The sequence below is a fragment of the Rhinatrema bivittatum genome, chromosome 2, assembly GCF_901001135.1.
Source record: "Rhinatrema bivittatum chromosome 2, aRhiBiv1.1, whole genome shotgun sequence".
Classification (NCBI taxonomy): domain Eukaryota; kingdom Metazoa; phylum Chordata; class Amphibia; order Gymnophiona; family Rhinatrematidae; genus Rhinatrema; species Rhinatrema bivittatum.
The window spans coordinates 32,475,524-32,488,532 of NC_042616.1; the positions used below are offsets into that span (position 1 = coordinate 32,475,524).

At 47.8% G+C, this 13,009-nt stretch overlaps 1 protein-coding gene across 1 annotated transcript in view; it reads right to left on the reverse strand.

The window, feature by feature from the left end:
- LOC115083761 (oocyte zinc finger protein XlCOF6-like) overlaps window positions 1–12,562 on the reverse strand; it is a 29,885-nt gene extending 17,323 nt beyond the window's left edge. Inside the window, 2 exon segments of the mRNA XM_029587768.1 lie at window positions 3,111–3,237; window positions 12,306–12,562. Of these exon segments, the coding sequence (XP_029443628.1) occupies window positions 3,111–3,237; window positions 12,306–12,329 (151 nt within the window). The 5' untranslated portion in view covers window positions 12,330–12,562.
- Between the last annotated feature and the right edge of the window lie 447 nt (window positions 12,563–13,009).

Sequence of the window (13,009 nt, forward strand, 5' to 3'; positions counted from 1 at the left end):
CACTGCAGTCTGTCGGGTCCCGTCTTTCTTTCTATTTTGGTCGCCGGCAGGATGGGATGCACTGGCAGCCTGTTGGGCCTCTTTTTTTGTGATTGCCAGCTGATGAAATGTGCTGCAGCCTGCAGGGGCTTTTCTTTCTTCTTCGCCAGCAGGATGGGGGTCCGCTGGCAGCCTGTCATGACTTTTCTTTCTTGAGCTTCCAAATGGCAGATGAAATTTAATGTGGACAAGTGCAAGGTGCTGCATATAGGGAAAAATAACCCTTGCTATAGTTACACAATGTTAGGTTCCATATTAGGAGCTACCGCCCAGGAAAAAGATCTAGGCATCATAGTGGATAATACTTTAAAATCGTCGGTGCAGTGTGCTGCGGCAGTCAAAAAAGCAAACAGAATGTTGGGAATTATTAGGAAGGGAATGGTTAATAAAATGGAAAATGTCATAATGCCTCTGTATCGTTCCATGGTGAGACCGCACCTTGAATACTGTGTACAATTCTGGTCACCGCATCTCAAAAAAGATATAATTGCGATGGAGAAGGTACAGAGAAGGGCATCCAAAATGATAAAGGGGATGGAACAGCTCCCCTATGAGGTAAGGCTAAGGAAGTCAGGGCTAAGTTCCTAGAGGAAAAATCCATAAACTGCTATTAATTAATAAGCAATAGTAGCTTGAGATCTATTTAATGCTTTATATTTCTTGCCAGGTACATGCGACTTGGATGGGCCGCTGTTGGAAACAGGATACTGGGCTTGATGGACCCTTGGTCTGACCCAATACGGCCTGTCTTATGTTCTTATGACTTTTCTTTCTTAGTCATTGGTGGGATGGAGTAAGCTGGCAGCCTGTCAACCTTTTCTTTCTTAATCGCCAGATTGAGGCGTGCCAGCGGCCTGCCAGGTCTCTTCCTTCTCAGTAACCGACGAGATGGGATGCACCGGTGGCCTGTTGGGCCTCCTTTTTGTGGTTGCTGGCAGGATGGGATGTGTTGCAAGCCTGCTGAGCCTCTTCTATCGAGGCCAACATGGGATGGGGGTCTGCGCCAGCTTGCCAGACCTCTTTCGCAGTGCAGACCAGGCTTTCTCCTCTCATAGTTCACTTCCCGCAGACCCTCTGTTATGGTCTGGTAGAGCCCTAGGGGTCCGTGGACCACAGGTTTGGAACCACTGCACTAAGCGAGCTAGGCAGTAGCCTAGAGCGCCAATCATGAGGGGACAGCAAAGAGCAGCTACATGTGCCAGGGGCGGAGCCCCATCCTGCTCGTGCATGAAGATAGGCCCGGCAGGCCGTGAGTCAGCCCGCCTCGCCCGCAGCAGAAGATGGCAAGGGTCCAGTAGGGGTCACAGGCGGAACACGTGCATCCCGCAACAAAAGACAGAGGAGAGGAAGGCTGGGGAGAGCTGAGGGCGGAGCTATACCACCTGCAGAAGGAGAGGCCCAGAATAAGGGACAAAGAGAGCCTGTGAGAGAAAGCCTGGAAAGGTGTGTGTGTTTCAGGGTGTGAGAGTGCCTGTGTGTGTGAGAGAGACAGCTTTTACGAAGGAGTCTATATGTGAGTAAAAGAGAGAGAGGGAGCCTGTAAGAGTGTGTGTGTTTGTGAATGAGAGGGATTATGTGGGTTTGAAGGAGCAAGTGTGTATGTGTGTGTGAGAGAGAGTGAGGGAGCCTGAGTAAGGGTGTATGTGTGTGTCTCTGTGAGAGAGAGAGAAAGAATGAGAGGGGGCCTATCTGAGTGAATGAGGATGTGTGTATGTGAGGGACAGAGGGTGAGAGAGAGAGTGCATACGCGTGTGCATGCATATATGAGAAAGTATAAATGTGTGTGGTAGAGCATGTCTATGTGGGAGAGCCTGTGTGTTTGTGTGTGAAAGAGAACGAATATGACTGTGTAGCATATTTATGAGAGAGAAAGGAGAACATTTGTGTGCAACAACCCCTGCTCCCCACCCCATCAGCTAATCCGTGACAATCTCAGGGCATCTGAAAATCCAAAAGTTTCCAGTTATGGAGCATGGTTGATTTGATATCCTTGTTAGTTTTAATTATTGGGTGCTATTTGATGTGTCTTTTTCAATATTTTCTTTGGAGTTGGAACTTTTTATTTTTAGGAGTTTTTAATTACTGGATGTCTATTCTATTTGTTAGCTATTTTGAAATATTCTTTTTAATAGTATGGTTTCACTATTATTGATTTTTCTTGTTTGATATTGTATGAAGAATGGCAGTGTTTCTATTTTACCATTGTTGTGTTGCACACAGTCTCGTGTTGTGGTTTCCAGTTCAGATTTTGTCTGCACATTTTTTATTTTTACTTTATGGTCTCTTTATTCGGTATAGGATGAGGGCCTGTCTGTGTTATGCATGCATGGCTGAACTTGAGGTATTCTTGTTAGCGTGTAGTTTCTGTGTAGGATTCTACAGCAGCTAGGCTTGTTCTGTTTTCTAACAGAAGGTGTATTGGTCTTTTGCAGTTTTGTAGGGTTGTTACTGTTTTGAGTGCTGGCAGTTAGTGCTGTTTTGGTATGGGAGGTTTACTGTATTGTAATTGTAATTCGCTTCACTCATGGCTTTGCGTGCCAGGCCTACATCCAACAAGCTGCAATCGGCCTAATTCCATAAGGGTTCCAACTGTCTTTTCTGCCTTTTAGCAGGGTTTTCTGGTTGAAAGACAATATGAATATTATATTTACATGCATTGCTGTAACTGATATTTTTGTCTCAGAAAACTGTACTTTGAATGTCCTTTTCCATATAAAATCATATCTAAAATCTATTTTGAATCAAACAGTTATCAACAAGGGCCCTGAACTTGGTGGCTGGTGAAACAGATCAGGATGGGAAAATAAGTGTGGGAGCTTGCTGGGCAGACTGGACGGGCCGATTGGTCTTTTTCTGCCGTCATTTCTATGTTTCTATACTATAAATGCAAAATGTGTACTTGTGTGTTGGGGGTGGAGGCACAAGGCAGAAGGTTTGCCTAGGGCGCCTAATACAATTGCACCGGCTCTGCTGCCATGCAGGATCCTCAGACCCTGCTTACTCAGTGAGCAAAAGACCCAGCTTCTGCGCTCTCCCTCCTAAAGGAATGAATTGCTTAAGTCCCTCCTTACCCAGTGATCTGAGGGTCTGATAATTCTCCTTCATCACCTCCTTGTAAAGCTCCTTCTGCCGTTCTTCTAAACCCTCCCACTCCTCCTGGGAGAAACGGACAGCGACGTCCTCAAAGGTTACTGGGACCTGAAACACAAACCAGAAATACTCAGCACTAGAGATGTGAATCGGAACTGATATCGGATCCGATTCTGGTTCCGATTCACATCTCTACGTCAGCACCTTCTGCATCAGGAGAGCTCCCAGTGCTGGGACTCGGCACAGAGCAGGGGGGAGACATTTCTGGGTGTAAATAATTTACAGTTACTTAAGGGATAATTTTCGAAAGGACGTGCATGCTTAAAGACTGGGGCTTCTGAAACTTGCTACAGTATGTGCCACCGGCTTGTCCATAGGGTTTGACACGTGCTAGTGCATTTTACGTGCGTACGTGGGCCTTTGAAAGTTGCTATGATCGTATGTTACATTCACGTGCAGAACTCCTTTAAAATTTACCCCCGTAATTCACACTTCCAAAGCTGGCTCATACTCCAGGAGCCCTCGATGCGCTGGTGCTCAAAAGAGCAGGGGGAAGAGGGTTTTGTTTTTTGGTTTTTTTTTTGAGTCCAATCAATTCGCAGTCCCAGAGCAGGACTACAGCAACCGGAAACCAGTGACACCCAGGAGCCGGACGCCATGTTATTATGTGACTGACTCCTGATCTCTCTCCTTACACTCAGGAGGGTCCTAAAACAGTGCTGCCCACCTTTTTTTTGTGGCATCGGGCTCATTTTATCGTGGCACCTCAGCACCTTCCCTATCCCTCACCCCCCCCCCCCCCTGGCATCATCATTCTCTTTTCTTCTCCCCTCCCCCCCAAACCCTGGTATCATCCACTTCCCTCCAATCTGCCCCCTGCATCATCAACTTTTCTCTTCCCTCTCCCCCTATCTCCCACCCCTCTCACATCATCACCATCTTTTCCCCCTCTCTTCCCTCTCCCTTCACTCCTCATCTTCTCTCCACCACCCTTGGCAACATCACCTTTTCCCTTCCCTCCCCCCCCATCTCTGATATCATCACCTTCTCCTCCTGTCCCCCTCCCCCAGGATCATCACCTTCTCTTCCCTTTCTTTCTACCTCCTGGCATCAACAACTTCTCCTCCCTTTTCCCTCCCTTCTACCCACATCCTTTTCTCTCCTCCCCTCCCTTTCCCTCCTCTCTCCCTCCACCCTTCTGGCATCATCAACTTCCCCTTCCTACCCCGCTCCCTCCACCCCCCCCCCCCCCGATATCATTTCCATCACCTTCCCTTTCCTACTCTCTCCTTCCACCCCTCCCCTCCCCTCTCTCCATCAACCTCCCTCCTACTCTCTCACTCCACCACACCCCTCCCTGAGCCAGTCACCTTCCCTTTCTTACCCTCGCCCCTCCCTGGCACGAGTCCTTTCTCTTTCCTTCCCCCAGCTTCCTAGCAAACTCAGCTGCCTCCTTCCAGCAGCACTAACCCTGGTGTTGCTTCTTTCTCCTCTGCCTGTTTCCCCCCTCTGTGATCGGAACTGCAGACTTGCGAGATTACAGGGGTCCCCCCTGTACAGTTTCAATTGCAGGGGGGGGCAAACAGAAAGAGCAGCAGACAAGCACTGCTCTCCGGCTCCCCCTGCTGGCGGGAGGGCATCCTGCAGGCCGGTTGTTGGGGGGGGGGGGGGGAAGAGAAACCAAAGGCTGGGGCGGCACATCGGATCCACAGCTACAGCCCGCTGCTTGGGAAACGCCGCCCTGAAGCGTCTTTTCTGGGATCTGGCCCTGCTCAGTTTCCTGTTAAAGTCAGGGCGGACTCTGCAGGGTCCCAGACTGGAAAGCTGCAGCAGGGTTTGCACAGAGGAGGGCAGGACTGCAGTGTTTTTAACACCTGTCAATATGCAGGTCTCCCTTTTTCTTTTTAAAAACACTAAACTTGGCAAGTAAAGGATATGCAAAGCATAATAATGATAATGCGTGAGCAGGTATAGACTCGACAGAATCCCCAGCAGCAGTTTCTTTAACCTTTCTTAGGGACGGGTGATGGGTTCCTTCATAAGAATGGGAGAGGAGAGATTATTTTAAAAAAATACTGAACTTTCTCTCTCTTTCCATAACAAATCAGCTTCCGTACTCATTGATCCTGTTGCCCTTCCAATCAGCAGCTCCCTGGTTTTTAATCTTTTTGCCTGGGAAGCTCTTCCTAGGGCTTCCGCCTCATTCTCTCGCCGATTTATTTCTCACACTCTTCCCAGTTCAAGGCGAGCTACAAGTTCACAGATGTAAGGGGCCTCTTACTAAAGGAATGCACCGATTTACTGGGGAGCGTCTGTGTAGGAAGCAGTGAAAGGGGGGGTGGGAAAAGCAGATGGTGTCACCCATCATCCCAATGCACAGTCTATCCTCATGGATTTTCAGTTCAGCTTTGGTTCAGACCAGTTGGGGGATTTTTAGTTGCAGCCTCCTGCCATACAGTTTGGTTTTTTTTCCCTAAGTTATGGGGAAAGGAATAAGGCGGAGTTTCCATTTAGGAGTCAGCCTCCTGTTGACTTGACTTTGCCACCTTGTAAACTGGTTTTGGACTCTTGGGCCAATTTTTGAGAATTCCCTGTGAGAGCCTCAATCCCTGTATTCAAGGATGGATTTGGGGTAAGCGTGGGAAATTATTTTAAGGCGCTAGCTTGCGGAAGAATATTGTACCGCAGAGAGTCACTGATATTATTAGTGTAATTATTTGATTATAAGGCCTATAGGTTTTGGGAATAAATATGCCAGTTTTCTTGGCCTGCTTGTAACAAAAATACAAGTCCTCAACCAAGCATATAACCCGCACTCGGACGCGGGTTAAATAGGCGCTAATCCACCCCCTAATGCAACAGGGGGATTAGCGCCTATTGAACGCGCGTCCGACTTGGAGTGAATGCGATAGCGCTCATCACATGCAAATGAGGCTATTACTCATTCCCTCCGCATTAAAAAAATAAAGGTGTGCGTCTCGGATGCACATTTAGCACTCAGATATTAACGCCTATATAGCTGAGCGCATGTAAAAGAAGTAGAGAAAAGCAGACGGCCAGTTATGAAAACCGATGCCGAGTTTGCCGGCGTCGGTTTTCGTAACCGGCAGCCGCGGAGGGGGTCGCGTTAGCAAGCAGGCGCTAAGGTCGCGCAAGCGACCCTAGCACCTCCTGGCTAGCGTGACCCCCTAATTTGCTTATAGCATGGCGCCCCCCCCTTGCGGGCACCATGCGCACGTTTAGAAAGCGGGCGCTGACTTTTCAGCGCCCGCTTTTCGCGCTGTTTTTTGCATCGGCCTGTAACTGTTTGAAATCGGAGACAGAATAGCTCGGAAGAAAAGCTTTTGGACATTAACAGTGGTTAATGAGGTGCCTGATGAGCTGTTGCTGGTTTCCCAGCGCACTGTGTTCCCAGATCTACAAAGATATATCAGACTCACATTCGGTAACTGCGAGGGGAAGTATTTCTGTGTACATATTCTTTAATTCAAACTCTAATCTTCTATGCTTTTATTGCTTATTCTCAGACTTACAAGTAAAACTTCTATACTTAGAAATAAGTGTGTTGTGTAATCTATGACAAAATAATCACCAGTTTTCCTACCCACTACAGTAAGTAAGACCAGCAGTGCGCTACATCTCCTCCCAAGTGTAGACCCGACAGGGACCTGAGGCAGAGGAAGAAGTATTTTGGAGTTAACTCTCTTTTTTGCATTATCTCCTCTGTTGGAAGCGAGGAAGTTTTTACTCCACCCATCCTTCTTGCTTAAGTTTTCCCTTTTAGCTTCAGCTAAAAAGTTTTTTCCACTTGGCACGAGGTACCCGGGGACTCAGTAATCCAAACTAATTAAGGAGGGACGTCTTTCATCCAGAAACAAACATAGAAACATAGAAATGACGGCAGAAGAAGACCGAATGGCCCATCCAGTCTGCCCAGCAAGCCTCACACATTTTTTCTCTCATTCTTATCTGTTACTCTTAGCTCCTTGTTCTATTTCCCTTCCACCCCCACCATTAATGTAGAGAGCAGTGATGGAGCTGCATGCAAGTGAAATATCTAGCTTGATTAGTTAGGGGTAGTAGGGGCAGTAACCGCCGCGATAAGCAAGCTACACCCATGCTTATTTGTTTTACCTAGACTATGTTGTACAGCTCTTGTTGGTTTTTTTTTACTTCTCCCCTGCTGTAGAAGCAGAGAGCCATGCTGGATATGCATTGAAAGTGAAGTATCAGGCACATTTGGTTTGGGGTAGTAACCGCCGTAACAAGCCAGCTACTCCTCGCTTTGTGATTACGAATCCTTTTTTTCTTCACCCCTGTCGTTGAAGCTATGCAGGATATGCGTGAAGCATCAGTTTTTTGTTTTTGGTTTTTTTTTCCCCCTGCCGTTGTTTGTTAATTTTTTTTTTTCCCCTGCCGTTGAAGCAGAGAGCTATGCTGGAAATGCGTGATGTATCAGTCTTTCTCCCATGCCGATGCAGCAGAGAACCATGCTGGATATGCATGGAAAGTGAAGTATCAGGCACATTTGGTTTGGGGTAGTAACCGCCGTAACAAGCCAGCTACTCCCCGCGTTTTGAGTGCGAACCCTTTTTCTTCTCCCTTGCCGTTGTAGCAGAGAGCTCTGCTGGATGTGTGAAGTATCAGTTATTCTTCTCCCCTGTCATTGAAGCAGAGAGCTATGCTGTATATGCATTGAAAGTGAAGTATCAGGCATATTTGGTTTGGGGTAGTAACCGCCGTAACAAGCCAGCTGCTCCCCTCTTTGTGAGTGCAAATCCTTTTTTCCATTTCCTCTTGCTGTTGAAGCTTAGAGCGATGTTTGAGTCACAGTAAGCATGTGTATGTTTATTGAATAAGGGTATTGTGTCCAGGCAGTAGCCATCATTCTGGCGAGTCACCCACTCTTCATTGGCGGCCTCTTGACTTTATGGATCCACAGTGTTTATCCCACGCCCCTTTGAAGTCTTTCACAGTTCTGGTCTTCACCACTTCCTCCGGAAGGGCATTCCAGGCATCCACCACCCTCTCCGTGAAGAAATACTTCCTGACATTGGTTCTGAATCTTCCTCCCTGGAGCCTCAAATCATGACCCCTGGTTCTGCTGATTTTTTTCTTATGGTAAAGGTTTGTCGTTGCCTTTGGATCATTAAAACCTTTCAAGTATCTGAAAGTCTGTATCATATCACCTCTGCTCCTCCTCTCCTCCAGGGTGTACATATTTAGATTCTTCAATCTCTCCTCGTACGTCATCCGATGAAGATCCTCCACCTTCCTGGTCGCCCTTCTCTGTACCGCTTCCATCTTGTCTTTGTCTTTTTGGAGATACGGTCTCCAGAACTGAACACAGTACTCCAGGTGGGGTAGATTTTAAAACCCTGTGCCGGCGCGCCTATTTTGCACAGGCCGCCGGCACACGCGTAAGTCCCGGGGCTTCGTAAATGGGGCGGGAGGGGGCGGGTCCTGGGGGGGCATGTCAGCAGGACAGGGGTGTGTCAGGGGGCGGTCTGAGGCGGGTCCGGGGGGCATGGCGACGGTTCAGGGGCGGGCCGGGAGGGCGGTCCCGAGTCCCCCGGCACTGCGGCCTGTGCCGGGGGATGCCGAGGCGGCGCGCACAAGTTACGCCTGCTTCAAGCAGGCGTAACTTCTACAGCAAAGGTAGGGGGGGGATTTAGGTAGGGCTGGGGGTGGGGTTAGATAGGGGAAGGGAGGGGAAGGTGGGGGGACGTGGAAGGAAAGTTCCCTCCAAGGCCGCTCCGATTTCAGAGCAGCCTCGGAGGGAACGGAGGCAGCCTGCGCGGCTCGGCGCGCAGGCTGCCGATTTTGCGCAGCCTTGCGCGCGCCTACCCCGGATTTTATAAGATACTTTTTTAAGATCTACCTCAATAAGTATAGCAAGCTCCATCCCTGTGAAGTGCACTAGCAGAAGGAAGCCAGAAATGAATCAGCATAAAAGGGTAAGGAGAACTTTATTGCTGCTATAGTAAGTGGCACTGCATAAACAGCTAAAGGATTCGAAGAGGATACTAAAGAGTATTAAATCTGGGACCAAGTTCTGGTGATAAATTGGGTCCGCATATACTCTTAACCACCTCCAGCGGGAAGATCTCAGCTGTAGAGTGGGAACTGAAGAAGGACGGAACAGATTTCAGTCCAAAAGTTCTGGGCCTGAAGGAGGAAGGAATGTGCTGTAAACAGAGAGCTTCCAGTTAAGAAACTGGGAGACTTTGCTAAGGAAATGGAGTCACAAATCTATTCTTTCTACTGTCTTATTATTTATGAACTCAAATAAGAAGAGAACTGAAGTCTAAATAGTATTCAGTCATCTAATCAGCTATCAGTAAATAAACTGGAAACAGCCCCTTCTTCTTATTGTTGGGCTGATACAGTACAGCGCGCTCCAACGGAGCGCACTGTTAACCGGCATTTGGACGTGCGCTTTGGACGCGCTAGCTTTACCCCTTATTCAGTAAGGGGTAATAGTGCGTCCAAAACGCGCGTCCAACCCCCCCGAACCTAATAGCACCCACAACTTGCAAGTGCATGTTGATGGCCCTATTAGGTATTCCAGCGCGATTCAGAAAGCAAAATGCGCAGCCAAGCCGCACATTTTACTTTCAGAAATTAGCGCCTACCCAAAGGCAGGCGTTAATTTCTCCAGGCACCGGGAAAGTGCACAGAAAAGCAGTAAAAACTGCTTTTCTGTGCACCCTCCGACTTAATATCATGGCGATATTAAGTCGGAGGCCCCGAAAGTTTAAAAAAGTAAAAAATTAAAAAAAAAAAAATTAAAAATGGACCGTGGCTGGCGGGTCGAAAACCGGATGCTCAATTTTGCTGGCGTCCGGTTCTCAGCTGGCTGTCAGCGGGGTCCGAGAACCGACGCCTGCAAAATTGAGTGTCGGCTGTCAAATCCGCTGACAGCCGCCGCTCCTGTCAAAAAAAGAGGCGCTAGGGACGCGCTAGTGTCCCCAGCGCCTCTTTTTACCGCCGGGCCTAATTTAAATAAATTAACTTACTGAATCGCGTGCACAGGAGAGTGGCCTGGGCGCTCGCCCACGTTTTTACTGTATCGGCCCGCGTGTGTTTATTGCATGCAGGGACCATGTTAATTGCTAGCTCTGTGAAGTAAGGATGGAGAAGGGGCTGTAATCAGAAAGCAAGGCATAAGAACTATTGTTCGTCCCCACCAGTGTTACCAGATGGGCGATTCACATGCACAATTGGGCTTGGTTTTGTGAGTGGCTGTGGGAAATTCTTAGCTTTTTTAGTTGCAGGATTTGGGGCAACTTTTTTTTTTGGGGGGGGTTGTTTTTTTTGGGGCGTCTTGCTGGAAGAGGTGCAGAGCGGGTGGGGCTGCGGCAATTTACCTTCCTGCTTCCCATTCCAAGCAAGTACAGGAAACTTTCCCGCAAGCCTCTTCCCTCCTTTTCTTTAAAAACAAGGCATGGAAGAAAGACAAATCAACAACATTAAAAAAAGAAAAAAAAAAAAAGGTTTAATGCTGAGACGGTTTTTTGTTTTTTTATCAGATTTCCTTATGAACAATAATTGCCCGCGAAAAGGCGCTGCAAAGCCGAGGAGAGGCGGAGATGGCGTCAAACCTTGCACGCGGCATGCAAGGGAGGCCCGAGGCTTCTTAACCTTCCCTCCCGGCGTGTCAGAGTAATCATTTCAGCCGCACAAGCCCAGGCATTTTTTTATTTTATTTATTTTAGATTTTTATATTCCGCTTTTTGCACTTTTTTTCAGCGCTTCAAAGCAGATTACATTCAGGTACTGGAGGTATTTTTCCCTATCCCCAGAGGGCTTACAATCAATAATTCGGCTCACCTCTTAAGATTCCCATATTTCCCCCTGACTAATGAAGAAAATACAGTTCTAATCAGCTCGCACACGCTCACGGGCTCTGCAATAAGCAACCTCCTTTTTTCCTGCAATTGCCACCAAATTCTAGTCCTGTCTGCTGCAGGGCACCGCTCGTGGCTCGCAGAACGCCAGAGACCCACATGAGCAGGGGAGAGGGAGGTCTAAGGCAGGCTGGAGTGGCAGAGGGGAAGTGGGAAACATTTAGAACAAGAGAAAAGACCGAGGCAGAAATGAAAGAGAGAGGAGGGGGAGGGAGGAATAAGAGACTAGAGAGGAGGAAAAGAAAAAGATTGGGAGAGAGGGAGGAAGGAATGAGAGAGGAGAGAGAGAGAAGAATATCCGCAGCTTCTACGAACCTGAGCCCACATGTTTACCAAACCTGTGTGGCAGCTTTGAGAACTGACCACCACCGCTCATGGGTCTGTCCCGTGTCCCGTGCACGCCCCATGTCTGCCAGCACACTTTTCAAACCCAAACTGTGCACTAGACTTCCCCATCTGCACAACACATACTTTTTTTTTTAACTATGTCTTGCATTTGCTTTTAAAATATTGCACTGAATGTACAGGGGTCAGCAGGACCTGTGCAGGAATATTTACTGCCCTAGGTGATCCTGGGTCATGCACCTGCCATGGCGGGGTCAGGACCCCAACCTGGACTTGCTTCTAATATATTTTGAATGGCGCAGCTCTGCACAGCTTCTCAGATGAATCTTATGTTATGGCAACACTGAACATGACCTCGATTTTTTAGGCTTTTCCAGCGTTATTTTTAAACTTTTTTTATGTACATTGTTAATTTTGTTAATTTGCCTGCATGCAACGCAGGAATTTGCATATGATCTTGCATGATAGAAATTATTTTTGCAACTTTTGAGAATTGGGCTACTTTTGGGGTTAGATTTTATGATTGGGTGGGCTCTAAACATATTTTTTTGGCATCTGGCAACACTGGTCCCCACAAAGGAATCCTGGGCCTCAGAATGTAAAGGTGATCTGGTGGGAAGAAAGGAGTGTAGAGAGACACTGAGGAGTGGTGCAGAAAGGGCCCCGTCTCTAATTCTTTTTTTTTTCTATGCGCCCTTGGGTGCCAGTGAAAAGGATCCGTCCCGCCCAGCGGTTACACATTCGTAACATTTAAAGCACAAGAATCTCAATAAAATAAATATCAAGATACACTAAAACTGCCCTTAAAAACCTACAGTGACCTCCAATGTCTGTAATTAAACGGATTTGCTTACAGAACATTTGAGTACAAACGAATACCCTAGCTTAGGATGGGGGGGGGGGGGGGGTGCAATCTCCTACCTGAGCAGAAGCTCCTGCAGGCATTTTCCTGGCTTCTTTTGCTGCTTTCAGGATTAGAAATGAATCGGGGTAGGGAGGAGCTGAGTGTTGCGCTCTTGCTGTTACAGGGAGGGGGGAGAATCCGAGCTGGGGAGGGGACTGGTGAGTTTCTTTCTGCCTGAACCCAGCGTTGCTGGGCTATGGAAAAAGTACAGAGCAGCTGCTCCACCTCCCGCCCAGGGCAGACTGATGACGTTCCAGAGGAGAAGGGGGGAGGTTTACAGTGCGGGCCCACGCTGATGACATCACCCGGGAGGCGGGGCAGCTTTACAGTGCGGGCCCACGCTGATGACATCACCCGGGAGGCGGGGCAGCTTTACACTGAGGGCGTGAACAAAGGACACAGGGGTGGCCGTGGCGTCAGAGAGAGCAAGAGGTGGGGGGCAATGGGAATTCAGCATTTCCTTGTCGCACTGTACCGGTACCGCTGCAAAGCAATACGATTGTAGATACTATTTTTTTTTTTTTTTACCTTCATTGAAATTTTAAATTGTTCAACACAAGCGAAACTGAGGGGGGAGGACATCCATAAAAAAAAAAAGAGAATAAACTCAAATACAAAGAAGTGCAATTAAACGGAAGTTATAAATACAAATGACCCTCTCATTTTAAAGTAATAGGAGCACCCAGGATCTTATTATTTAATTTATTTAAATGGTTTTTTT